We start from the raw sequence: 13,923 nt of genomic DNA on the forward strand, positions 1-13,923 counted from the left end.
AGTACATAGACAAGAGAGCACACACATCCATGTGCAGCAAATACTCACAGTACACAGACAATAGAGCGCACACATCCATGTGCAGCAAATACTCACATTACATAGACAGTAGAGCGCACACATCCATTTGCAGCAAATATTCACAGTACACAGACAATAGAGCGCACACATCCATGTGCAGCAAATACTCACAGTACACAGACAAGAGCACACACATCCATGTGCAGCAAATACTCACAGTACACAGACAAGAGCACACACATCCATGTGCAGCAAATACTCACAGTACACAGACAATAGAGCGCACACATCCATGTGCAGCAAATACTCACAGTACACAGACAATAGAGCGCACACATCTATGTGCCGCAAATACTCACAGTACATAGACAATAGCGCGCACACATCCATGTGCAGCAAATACTCACAGTACATAGACAATAGAGGGCACACATCCATGTGCAGCAAACACTCACAGTACATAGACAGTGTAGCGCACACATCCATGTGCAGCAAATACTCACAGTACATAGACAATAGAGCGCACACATCCATGTGCCGCAAATACTCACAGTACATAGACAATAGAGCGCACACATCCATGTGCAGCAAATACTCACAGTACACAGACAATAGAGCGCACACATCCATGTGCAGCAAATACTCACAGTACATAGACAATAGAGCGCACACATCCATGTGCAGCAAATACTCACAGTACATAGACAATAGAGCGCACACATCCATGTGCCGCAAATACTCACAGTACATAGACAATAGAGCTAAAACTACTAACAAGTCATACAAACAAATATAAAGCTCAAAAATACCTGAATATAAATTGTATTAGGCTACATATTATTTATGATTAAATTATTTTAACTACAGAAGTTTATTAAAGTATATTTTGTGGGCAGTGGTGGCTTAATGGTTATGCACTTGTAATTGAAAGATCGGGAGTTCGAATCCCCGACCAGCAAGGCACTACTGAGGTACCCTGAGCAAGGTACCGCCCCCAAGCACTGCTCCCGGGGTGCTGAATTAGCTGCCCCCTGCCATGTCACGACGTCACATATCGGTTAAATGCAGAGGACACATTTCGTTGTGCTGTGGTGTGTCAACAATGACCACTGATTGCTAAATTCTAAACTCTTATGCTAGCCCCACATGTGATCATGTTTCCCCACTGGTCTGAGGCCGGGTCTTGCGGTTTCTGCTGACCTTTGACGACACTCTGCAGCTTCTCCATGTGATCGTGCAGCTTGCCATTGTAGATCACTGCCGCAACAGAGAAGATGATCTTGGGCTGGATCTGGGAGAACCGGTCCAGCACCCCCTGGTGGCAAACAGCAGACATGCAATCTCATGCTCAGTCAGCACACAAATAAATACATGACTCTTACACACATGCACAGACACACACATGCACGCACACAACAAGATGCAATTAATTGATAAAATGGGTAAATAATAAACTTACTAGCCAGAAATATCAATTTGTTAAATTAAATAACCAAATGCATTCAATAAGCAACTGTCCTCTTATTTACCATGAAAGAATTATTGTGGTAAACACAAAATCAAAATTTGGCAATCTCCAAATCCACCAGCAGAGGGCAGTCATACACAGTCAATCCATTGTAGTGTCTGCTAATAACAAAGCAGGTCAGGCTATTTAGAGCTAGAGTCATGTCATAGAAGCTCCCTTTCCAGCAACATCTCACCACAGATACCGCCTGGCCCCTGGGTGTCCCCCGGCTGAAAAACCGTCACTAAAGTGCCCTTTAGAATGGCGAAAACGGCACTATGGCTGCCCATCACAAGACCTAGTGTCGTGTAGGGTGCCCCCCTTCATGGAAAAGGACGTGATAAAGTGTCTTAATGAGTGCCCTTCTAGTGGAGGAAATGCGACACAGTGCCCTTACAATGGCCTAAGCGCTTCCTATGGGTGGCCTTCCAGTGGACAAGGGTGCCGTTCTATGCCCCCCTCACATGATTATGTGTCCCAAAGGATGCCCTTTTCAGTGGGGAAAATGTGATATAATGCAAAATACAGTGTCCGTACAATTGGGTGCCCTCTAGAGTGCCCTTCCAAATCTCAAAGATATTTTTCTCTCCATTACAAGGGCAGTTCATCATGTTCTCACTTGGAAGGGCACCAATTTCATGACGAAAATGAGATGCAGTGCCCCAATAGAGATGCAGTGTCCTAACAGAGATGCAGTGCCCTAATAGAGATGCAGTGTCCTAACAGAGATGCAGTGCCCTAATAGAGATGCAGTGTCCTAACAGAGATGCAGTTTCCTGTACATGCAAGAAAAGCAGATGAAATAATGTACCATCTGGGTGTTCCTATGTGTAAGGAAATGTGATATCTAGGTTGCCTCTGCAGTCGACAAAACATTAGTTGAATAATCTTATGGAAGATGAAGACTACTTCACCACACATAGCGTGCCATTATTCTACTTGGGGGGGCACACATCATGCAATAGATTTTATTTTTATTTTTTCGCTCCTGCCTTTCAAACAGCCTGTGTCGGCCAGTGACAGGCCAGGCGTTCCCATTTACACCCAATGACTGGTGAGCTTTACAGAGGAATTCTATTATCGAGCCAATCACCTTAAGGATATTCATGACAATTACCACATCCAATGATATGCTTTTCTTTAACCATGTGACATCTGGAGGGGGTCAGGTGTAATGTGATGCGCATGCTGGCACACAAACGGAGGGGAGGACAGCAGCCGACAAACGGCACACAGGAATACCCCAGCAGACAGACACTCACGTTAACCCCAAAGTCTGGGGAGGTGGAGCTCCAGATGGCGCCGATGCTGGCCGCCGCCAACATGGCCTCTACGGCGTGTATCCCATTGGGCAGGTATCCTGCGGGAGAGCAAGACAAGGGAGCACACACCTAAAGCAAGGCACCGGCAGAGAGAGCTGCACGTACATGTGCAGACATGCATATAGACAGACGCACAAGCAGATCTGCGCAGACATACGTGCAGCCTGTGAACTGCAGTAAACCAGGAAATACATTTTGCATGTGCCACACTCCGCACTGAACACGTTGACACTTTAGAAAGCAACACCCACTAAATATCTGCAAGTCACTCAGGCAAACTAAATCACATGCATCTCTGTCAATCATACATGCGTGAACAAAGTGAAATTGAGATGGGGGTTAAGATTATTTTAATTCTCTGTTTTTTTTCTTTTTGATTCCATAAATGAGATCAGCCCATAGTGTGTGCTGGAATGAAGGACCCTCTCACCCCAGTCAGCTCGAGCTGAAAGCTGACAGAGGCTGGAGGCAGTTTGGTGATCCGATCTCCAGTTAAAAGGTAGATGGGGATTAAACTTTCATCTGGTTACACAGGAGCCAAACAAGGGACACGATCATTTATCTACATTCATATATTATATATATATATATATATACACACACACACACACACACACACACACACACACACACTATGCTATAATAAAACAGACTTAACTTAGACACCTGGATCTGTTTTGTTCTAGATTAAAATCCAAAGAGGAAACACCAACAGAAAAAAATGACCCGGATCTGTAAACACACACCCAGCGGCACTAAGACATACACATCCACGCACAGGGAGCAGGATCTATGGTTATCCGGCCTAGACTGCAGTTCCTCATCACCTGACAGGCATGTTACTCCATCAGCCATGACCTCCAGGTCAGCAAATTAATTTTAGAGACTTGAACAAACCATGTAGCAGCTGGATAACCATGACAGTAGCACATACACAACAGCCATAACAAATCAGAGCTAAACTGAGAGAGATGGAACATGGATGAACAACTCAATGGGAAAGAATAAGAGGTACAACTTCCAGACATGCAAGGTACACAAAAACAATTACGTGTTTATATATAAATATATCATATTTAATTGAGAATGACTGAGCCAATCAGGCAAAACTGATCTCATAGCAGTATTAAAATCCATCAAGTTCCACTGATTGCAAAAAAGGAGTCACTATCTGACACACATCAGGGCCGATACTAACAGCCTGGCTACAGCTAGAAGTGGAATTCGCCCCACAGCTGCAAGCAGCCAACATCAACAATGCAACCGTCCAACATTCTCCAACATGCAGCCCTTAACATACACGCCCATCAGCACACATCAGCAGCCCATTTATAGGAGCCAGACAAACTATGCCGAAAAATCACACACGTATACATACACGCACACGCACACGCACACGCACACACACAAACAGCCGGTATGAAGGCTTTTCATTTCACTGCTCTAAACAACTTGCTATGCTTGAATGTGCCATCCAATACCTGACAGCCACCAGGGAGAGAGAAATAAGCACATCCTGACCAATGTAAAAAAGACATACACAAGAACCCACAAAAACAAACAAAAGTAACCACTGTTATTTTAAAAAGTGATATTTCGATTTCATGCTCCCCACAGTGCATTTGAGGGACTAGCATGCAAGAGCCCAAGCCATCGGAGCAGGAGTTTGATTGCATGCTGACAGGTGAGGCTTCCTGTCCTCTCCTCTCTTCCACAAAACCTCCGCTCTGCACAGCACTCATCTGCTGACATCAAGCCCACAGTTACAGCACTGATGCAGCATGATCCCCACTGCAAGGTAGGCCAATACCAGAGGCATATTCTTTATAACACTGGTTAAACTGGTCTTACGACTGCTTCTAAGTTCTCAGAAGGTGGGAGTGTTTCTTACAAAGCCAGTGTAGAAGAAGCCTCATTTGTAATGTAAGTAATGGGTACCTTTTTAATCAGGAGAGCATGCAGTCAATTACTCAAGTCAAAATATACAGCCATGTCCCCCAACTGCCACCCTGCCTGTCGTCATACCATTTAGGTCTGATTTATGCTGCTTGGGCAATCAGAGAGATTGCTCCACTCCCCTGGATACAGTCGACCATTGCCGACTACCCCCCCCTGCCCCCCCACCTCATCCTCGAATGCGAGCAAGTCATACAGAAACATCCCAATCCATTTACTGCCTTGCTTTAAAGGGGATGAGCATTAAGCAGATGAAACTAAGTTAAAAAAGACTGATGGACTATGCAGGGGTCATTCAAAAGAGCCTGTTAAAAGAGGGGGAGGAGCATCTGTCCATGACGCAGTTCACTGCGGCAAACGCTCATAACTGCCCTCTTCTAGAAAGAATGCTTTCCATTCCTGTGATGCATACAGTGTGACGTTACCAGCCGACACTAATGCCAGATTGTGATTGAGTTCCAATAATAGAAGTTTGGCATGCACTAAGAGTATGGCAGTGTTTATCTGGGTGGATTGACAGACACTGCAACTGCAGGCTAAATCTTAGATCAGTGTTACAGAAACCGGTCCTCAGGGACCTGTGGACTGTCTGTCCATGTGGACTGTCTGGCAGGAAGCTCGAATGGAGCAAAAATGTGGGCCGTCTGGGGTCTCCCCAGGACTGTATTGAGAAACACTGTCTTAGAGCACTAAACTAGCCATTAGCATGTGTTATACTGGAAGCACAATTATCCTGATTTGGAACTTTTGGATACTGCTCAGTTTTTATGCTCTGTTGTGATATGCTAGAGAGGTACTCGCCGCACTACTTTGACAGCTAAACGATAATCTCTGCATATGGCTCTGGATTAAGGCTCCCAATGAATTACTGCAGTCAACAGACATTGGGGGAGCTTCACTGACACTGAGATAGGAAGCAAACTGTCAGCATAGAGAGATTCAAGATGGTGCCTGGTGATGCCAGAATTTCAGAGCGATCCTGCAAAGTGTGAAACGAGCGTTTAGTACAGGACAACAGAGGAGCTGAAAAGTAGCAACAGCCGATACCAAACACCACAAAGAAAATGCATCATGGACCGTCACGGGAAAAACCACAACCACAACTGAGAAATGACGCTCTGGTTTGGGACAAAAAGGAACAATTTTAAGCATCTGAAGTAGGAATGGCCTTCTGCAAATACATACAGAAATATCTTGGAAGAAGAAAAAAAAACACTCAGCTTTGGTTATTTACATGATGCAGCAAATCAGAAACAGGTTTTCCAGTGTAGGTCTTTTGCAAGTTGCAAGAATGAATTTTCTGAAAAGTGCTTCCAGGTTTATTTTACACTGAACAAAAAAATGAAATTAATAATGCTTATTGTCAGGCTTCCTGTCAGGTAAAAAGCACCGCCTTCTGTGTTTCCGAGGCTGCTCCCCGATGCATGCGACTGCGGTATTCCAACAATCAGGCTATGACAGCATGCAGGGAAGCATGAAGTGCTGCTTTACAGCATTGCATTGGGTCCTGAAGTCAAGGTGAGAAAGACATTTCAGCAAATATGCAAAACCTCTTGAAGGGGACTCAAGTCTCAGTTTTACCAATTATTATGCAACTGACAACATATTTTATCACTTCCCTGAATTACTGCTTTTACCTTGAGAACCAGCAATTAATTTAAACTCACTTTTCATACTCATACCGAAACTGTCACAGTGTGAGTGTGATGCTGTAACTATCATTACTGATAATCGCAGTAATAAATGCGACGGCCATAGGCAGGATCCTGCTGGGCAGCTAATACTGCAGCACTTCAGCAAACGGAGCTTCCTGGAGCGTAGCCTGCTACCTGCTACATATGCTACATACTCAGAGCATGCAGACCAGTGAGAGATGACATCATGCTCCCGGCTCCTTCCATTGTCAGAAATCAGTACTGCGGGACAGAGAGCTGGGTCACAGCAGACTCATTACATTGCTCGTCAGGAGCTGGGCTTTGCGCGCTAACAGACGTCACCTACAGCACTGTGCTCTGGGTTTTCACGAGAGAATCAACACTGGGTTTAGGATGACTACCTGGTGTGGTGTAATTCTTCTGAACAGTGACTGGCAGCAGCTGGGAAATACCTTCCCAAAGGGACACACACATCCTGGCACATTGCACCTTCAAATCAAAGTCACCCCGGTCTCAGGCACTGCCACATTATATAAGTTACTTTATTATTATTCAAAACTAATAAAGTGAATTATTTCAGAATGAACAATTCTTGCAAGAACAATAATTGAAATGAGATTACTAGGTAAACGATGATTACATACCAAGGGGGTTGAGGCTGATTTGGTCCTCATCAATGTTGAAACTAAACCTGAGCGACTGGCTGCATATGTGACCCCACCCACTCAGGCCTTCACAGGCCCCCATGGCTGCACAGTGACACCACCCACTCAGGCCTTCACAGGCCCCCATGGCTGCACAGTGACCCCGCCCACTCAGGCCTTCACAGGCCCCCATGGCTGCACAGTGACCCCGCCCACTCAGGCCTTCACAGGCCCCCATGGCTGCACAGTGACCCCGCCCACTCAGGCCTTCACAGGTCCCCATGGCTGTATATGTGACCCTGCCCACTCAGGCCTTCACAGGCCCCCATGGGTGCACAGTGACCTCACTCACTCAGGCATTCACAGGCCCCCATGGCTGCACAGTGACCCCGCCCACTCAGGCCTTCACAGGCCCCCATGGCTGCACAGTGACCCCGCCCACTCAGGCCTTCACAGGTCCCCATGGCTGTATATGTGACCCTGCCCACTCAGGCCTTCACAGGCCCCCATGGCTGCACAGTGACCCTGGCCAAGTGGGCCTTCACAGGCCTACCGAGCTCCAGTTCACCAGTTGTACTCACCCACCACTCTATCACCCGTGCGTACACCCATCTTCCTCATGGCGGCGGCAAAGAGCGCCACGTCCCGGGACAGCTCCCTGAACGTCACCTTGGTGATCTCATCACTGGCCTCCGCTGCAGGAGCATAATGAAAGAAAGGCGTCAGGATGTTCCAGCACACACCATCTCCCATGGTGCAAGTCTCCCACACCTGCAGCAGTCTCACGCAGGTTCAAATCAAGCTTACTCTCCTTCTGTAAATAGAGCCACATTTGTTTAAGATTTCAACTCCTGTACCGGTTACACAGAACATTGTGTTACAGAACTGCTTACACACATTCCACTGATCTGTACCATAATACTTTTGGGAAACAGGCTACAGTGCTTCTGCTGCTATACTGGTAGTGGAATGATACCTCTAGAACATTCAAGTTAAAACAAACAGCTTGTGGGTCACCTGGGGGTGCTTATATTTTAGATACTTCTGTTTCAGGGTGACAAAGCAAAGGTTTGTGGACAGAATGTGCTGTAAGTGACATATTCGGTGGAAGGAGACCCTGATTTCACAAGCATCAAGATACAATCTCTCAGTTTCACAACAGCATTACTGACCTGATTGGAGGGTGCAGAGTGGACGCACCCTCTGGCATGGACTGAAGCTAAACATACACAGCAAATGATCCCCTGACAAACGCTGAGCTTCGTGAGGAATAAACAAGGCCATTCAAAGGGCTGTTCCATTAGCCTATGAAACAGCACAGATGCCACCCAAAGCAGCAGGCCTAATCAAATCAGTGAGGGCAGCAGCGATACTTCAATTGCAGGAGAAACGCTTCGTTACCCAAAAAATTACTTTAGGAACAGCGATGATACCCGCCTCCCCAAAGCATAGTCTCCGCGAAGGGACATGTAATTTAATTTACTTATTCCATTCAGTCACAAGTTCACATAATATAAAACCGATGCTTTGATGTCATAACCTATTTCTCGGAGAGACAAATACATCTACTTCCCTTTCCAATGAATGATTTTCTTTGTAAATTGCATCAAATACCAAATACTCTGTGGTTTTTACACTACATCATTCTGACAATGCACAAATTATTAAAAACTGTTCGTGGCTCAGTCATTCTGGGCTTCCGTGCAGCATGTGTGTGTGGAGTTTGTATGATGTCCCCGGCTTACTCCTGCAGTCCCACAGCATGCAGTCTAGGTGAATTTCTGACTCTTAAATTTCCCAGCATGTTTGTGCATTGTCATGGTCTGGCAACCCACGTTGCGATGGTTTGGCAACCTGCCTTGTACCGATGCTTCCTGAAATACAGCCCTATGCAAAAATCTTAGCGAGCCAATGAAAATGATGTTTAAATGATCTTCACATTACTGTAAAAATATGATACAACATTCAAAATGGGTTAGCTTAGCCAATTCAGAACTTCTCCTAAAGTCACCCAGAATTTATAGTATCCATTCAATAAACCCATGCATCTGCCAACTTGACCATTAGTGTACCATTTTTGGCTAATCAATACTTTATCAAGTTATTTAAATATGGTTAGATAATTGAGCCAGTGGTGAAATTTAACAAATGCATGGAATGTCTGAGGTGCCCCTGAGGAGAGGTTTGGGAACCAAAGTGATGCACATCTAACCATCCAGCAAGATATCAGTACCTTTTGAGGCAACTGAAAAAAATCTTTTTACTTTTATTGTGTTATAGTTCATCTGTATATATTTTATGTCAATTTTTTTTGTCCCTGAGCAAATATACACGTGCTACCTAGATAATTAGTTATAACATTTTATTTGGCGTCTTAAGACTTTTGCAGAGTTCTGTCATTTCCAAGCTCACCACAACCATATGCTAAATAAACCGTATGGCTGGATGGATTATTCTGGCCTTTTAAGCATGAGTGAAAATTTAGCTAGATATGGATGCATGTGCTATTAATATCCAAAGCAGGTTCCCTCCAAACCACAGCAGTTTCCCATCTACCTTTACAGGGCTGTAGGCCTTCATCAGGTGATCACACATTTAGGAGGGAAATTTACATGAACTCCTCCCTCAACACCAGCTATCTGCGGACGGAGCTACACACAGTGCAGTCAGGCTTCCAGCCAGCTCACTTACTGGCTGCATATAGGGCCACTTTGTCTTGATCTTTGTGCTTCAGAAGGTTCTCTGCATAGTTCAGGCGGCTGCCTTTGAACCATTCGGGGACATCCGATATCCTCTTAGACAGATCAACAACCTGAAAGAATGGAGAATGTGGTAATAGGGCAGCTGAAAAGGCCAAAAATACATGCATCAACTTGGTGTTTAATGCCAGGTCATCAAGACAAATATTACTTGTAAAAGATTTATTTAATTACTGATGCTGCTACTAATATAATAATGTATAATGTAATGACAACAAGCTTGAAGAGACTTCAGCCATCACACAAATCCAGGTTAACTGTAGCCTTCAGCAGAGTACCCAAAAATGGTAAATATGTCAAATTAAATCACCTCCTCGTAGATCTTTGAACTAACGATGCCGCAAAACTTCCAGACTTCAGCCCAGAATTCAGCATAATTCTCCACTGACCATTGATACAGCTCGTCGTAGGTGGCTGAGGATACATTGTAACAATTAACATGAAAAAAATTAGCGCCATCGCAACCAGTACAGAATCCCGGGACTTAAAGCCCTTTCAAGAGACACGGTTAAAATGTCAGGCACACATAAGTTAGCTTTGGTGCTGCAGTGACAGCGTCCCCCTAGACAGACAACAAACTGAAGAAAATACGGACAGATCCTTAGAAGAGGCGGCAGTGTGCTTTAATGTATCCTTAAATGTATCCCTGCGCTGACACTGAACAGCCAGCTAGAGCTGCCGATTCATCAACACTGACATCACACTTCTCCATACTAATCCCATGCTACTGAAGCTAACCTCCTAGCCACCGAAATGTGTGTCCCATTGGTCCCGCTTTTTACACTTACCCAGATTCAGCCCGAAATCCCGGTTCACAAGGCTCCTGAATCTGTCCATTTGGGTATTTTTCTTGGAGTCCGGGTACCACATTACCTTCGACTCCATGATTTTCTCACTTCTCTCCATTTCTTTAGACATCGCGAATCCTTGTACTGTACCCGAACGTCGTCCTTGCTTAGCTTGGTCTCCAGCAACAGCTAGCTCGATTGATTCATTCACTGTCCTCCCGTCTTCCTCTAACCCTGTAAAATAATTCACCCCTCCCACATTGCGTCGCCTCATGACGTCTGACTAAGGCAAGTTGATTATCACAATCAGAAAACTTTTACGCGTTGGTAATTGCAAGTCGTTTTTTATTCCACTTCAAGCACACATTAATAACGTGCCAATCATATATTACTGAATAAACGAACTCAGCTCTCGTATGAGAATTCTCTTTAAATATTCATGACACTGCACAACGTGCTGTTCTGCCCAAAATCAACTGACTATATAGCTGTTATTCGTTCTGAACAAATGAAAGCAATTAAACATTAACCACATACTAAGAAGAGCTGTAAATAAGAGAATTGTGCTTTGCTAAGCATGCTGATATCGCTTGAGACACGTCTGAGAAAGTCATATAGTAGCCTCCTTCATCCGAGGCCAGGCGGAACAACATGCTTGCTGAGCACGCCACCCTCACGGCTCACATCTGATTGGTGTATTAGCTGGTTCCATATCAGCTGAGACCTCAGTACACAGATACGGCAAGTGAGCGAAGGCAATTTTGACCAATCACAAAACAAATTGGGGTTCCGCCTTCGATATGGAACGCTAGTTATCGACCAATGGTAAAGCTAAATTTTAGAGGTGTGCCCAATGAAACGCCCGAAGGCTAAACCAACGACAAACGGGGAAGGAGTCTGAAGCGTTGTCTGAAGAAATGCAGAAACAAAAAAAGAGAAGAATTTGGCTAAGCGGCATTATTTCGATTAATCGTTTAGCAGTTTTTAAGGAATGTTTTATGGACAACTCTCTCTCTCATATATATATATATGTGTGTGTATTATGTGTGTTTTAATTTAAAAATAAAGTTGCATTTCAGATTTGTTTCGATATTTAGCTTAATGGCCGTTTATGTTATTTGTCTTATTCAACGCGGTTGATTTAAAAAAAAAATGATAAATGGCCTTTATTTGCCATTTGCACGAGTACTAGTATAGGTACACTTAAATTCTTCTCTTCACCTACACAAGGGGTGTCAAACTCCAATCCGGGGGGGCCGGAACCCTGTGTAGCTTAGCTCTTTCCCTATTCCACCACAAATGATTTAGCTTATGACAGGGGTACCCAATCTTATCCGCAAAGGGTCGGTGTGTATGCAGGTTTTTGGGATAACTTGTAGGTCAGCTGTTCAAACCCAGGTGTGAGTATTCTTTCAGCCAATCAGTCCTCTAATTAGTAATCCAATTAGGGAGTTGCAGCGAAAACCCGCATACACACCGGCCCTTTGCGGATAAGATTGGGTACCCCTGGCTTATGAGCTCTGTGGTAATATTAGCCCAAGGAGTTGAATCAGGTGTGTTAAATGAGGGTAAACCCTTTCAGGAAAGTTTCACACTCAACTATTTTGCTGAACAACATTTGTATGTGTCCATATAACTGTTTCTGACATTATGAAATATGGGTGTTGTTTTGTATTAAATAACTACAGAAAATATTTCTTATTCTTTATTTCAACTGAATGAGTAAATGAATATTCATAGACAGTTATATGGACACTTACAAATGTTGTTCAGCAAAATAGTTGAGTGAAAGATGAGAGAGGGCCAGAGAAACTCATTGAACTTGGTTTAATGTTGATTCGTTTAAAAATGAAAGAGTTATTGCAATTTATCCAACTGCAATATTGATAGACTGTTATAGGACACATACTGTACAAGTGGTGTTATGCTGATTGGCATTGCACTTTCAAGACGGTCCCTAAATTTTCCGGCAGTTATGTGTGAGCAGAAGGATATTCCCATCTTGCTTTGTATTTTTAATTCATATTGCTGGAGAATGTGGAACTAACTTAGTGTGAAATATTTTCCTCCTTTAACTTCACATGTGGAGCCTCATCTGAAAAGAATTGCCATCATGATCCCGAAGATATTGCAGTTTAGATGTCAGTGAAATGTAGCGAATATGGAACATAAAACCAACTTCACCGCGGTTTGATATTGTATCACCGGCGGGGAGCATGTACCAGTATGCCCCGCGTGCAATTGTAAATAGCCCTTGCTGTGTTAATGTTAATGGTCCCATTTCCCTATTGTCGCGCGTGTGTTTGCCAGTGTCTTGTGTATACCCGGTCCGATCGTCACGTGTATTTAGCTTATGTGAATCTCCCACTGTATGTGCATCTTGCAGTTCGGCGTCTGACAACCTTGTGTTTCCCATCTGCTTATCTGCTCTTTGGATGCCTGTTGTATTCCTTTTATGGACTGCTAATAAAGAGCGTGTTTTCCCTGGCAAGCAAGTCTCCATGTTTCTCTCTGCTCCCGCGATGCCTCGGTCCATCTGGTGCCACAATATCGAGGGGAAATTGTCGTGATAATTATCGTTATCATTTTGTCACCCAGCCCTAGTTGTGAATGAACATTTCTCGCAGGTGGCTCCTCCAAAGTCTGATTTTGTCTTAATTTAGTGTCTTTACAATGAAATTGTTGGGTTCCATGCGTTTTTCCACAATGACACCAGCCCATATGCCACATCAACCCGTAATGGAGCTGTTTTTGAGTCATAGTATTTTTAACGTGCGTCCCCAGTGACCATTATGCTTGATTCTTCGAAGGCCTTCTGATGGTCTGTGTCACATGTCCATATTGTTGTTTTCATTAATTCCTTCTGTGTGTGTGTTTTCTTTGGCAAACTTCAGACTGTAGGGCATGGTGGCTAAGTCTGTGACAGCCTGTAGAAATGTAGAGTTTTGAACACCCAATTGTCGTTTTACAGGTATTTTAAAAAGCGCCTCCTACTCACCTGCAATGCTACATTATTGTCTGTGTGAAAATAGGTAACCTGTGCAATGCTGACACTGATGGTTCATATGATCATTTTTTCAGTTAAAGCATTTGCATTTAAACTACACATTGGCATAAAAACATCCCGGATATTTTGCATGAAGATTTATATTCATGACAGTATTTCAAAAGACAATTTGTTTGAGGTAATTATAATGTAAAGGGAAATGCAGGATTTCCTTTATCTGCTGTTCATGGACCTGTTATTTGCGATTTTAACTCTTTAATGTAT

The 13,923-nt window shown here is 43.9% G+C and overlaps 1 protein-coding gene across 1 annotated transcript in view; it reads right to left on the bottom strand.

Moving 5' to 3' along the window:
• The window catches only part of aacs (acetoacetyl-CoA synthetase), a 41,107-nt gene extending 29,793 nt beyond the window's left edge, over positions 1-11,314 (bottom strand). Inside the window, exons 1-6 of the mRNA XM_023838955.2 lie at positions 10,653-11,314; positions 10,175-10,278; positions 9,797-9,917; positions 7,687-7,800; positions 2,791-2,888; positions 1,222-1,336 (exon numbers count right to left, since the gene is read on the bottom strand). Of these exons, the coding sequence (XP_023694723.2) occupies positions 1,222-1,336; positions 2,791-2,888; positions 7,687-7,800; positions 9,797-9,917; positions 10,175-10,278; positions 10,653-10,926 (826 nt within the window). The 5' untranslated portion in view covers positions 10,927-11,314. The remainder of the gene's footprint in view (positions 1-1,221; positions 1,337-2,790; positions 2,889-7,686; positions 7,801-9,796; positions 9,918-10,174; positions 10,279-10,652) is intronic.
• Between the last annotated feature and the right edge of the window lie 2,609 nt (positions 11,315-13,923).

Source organism: Paramormyrops kingsleyae, chromosome 2 (genome assembly GCF_048594095.1).
Source record: "Paramormyrops kingsleyae isolate MSU_618 chromosome 2, PKINGS_0.4, whole genome shotgun sequence".
Classification (NCBI taxonomy): domain Eukaryota; kingdom Metazoa; phylum Chordata; class Actinopteri; order Osteoglossiformes; family Mormyridae; genus Paramormyrops; species Paramormyrops kingsleyae.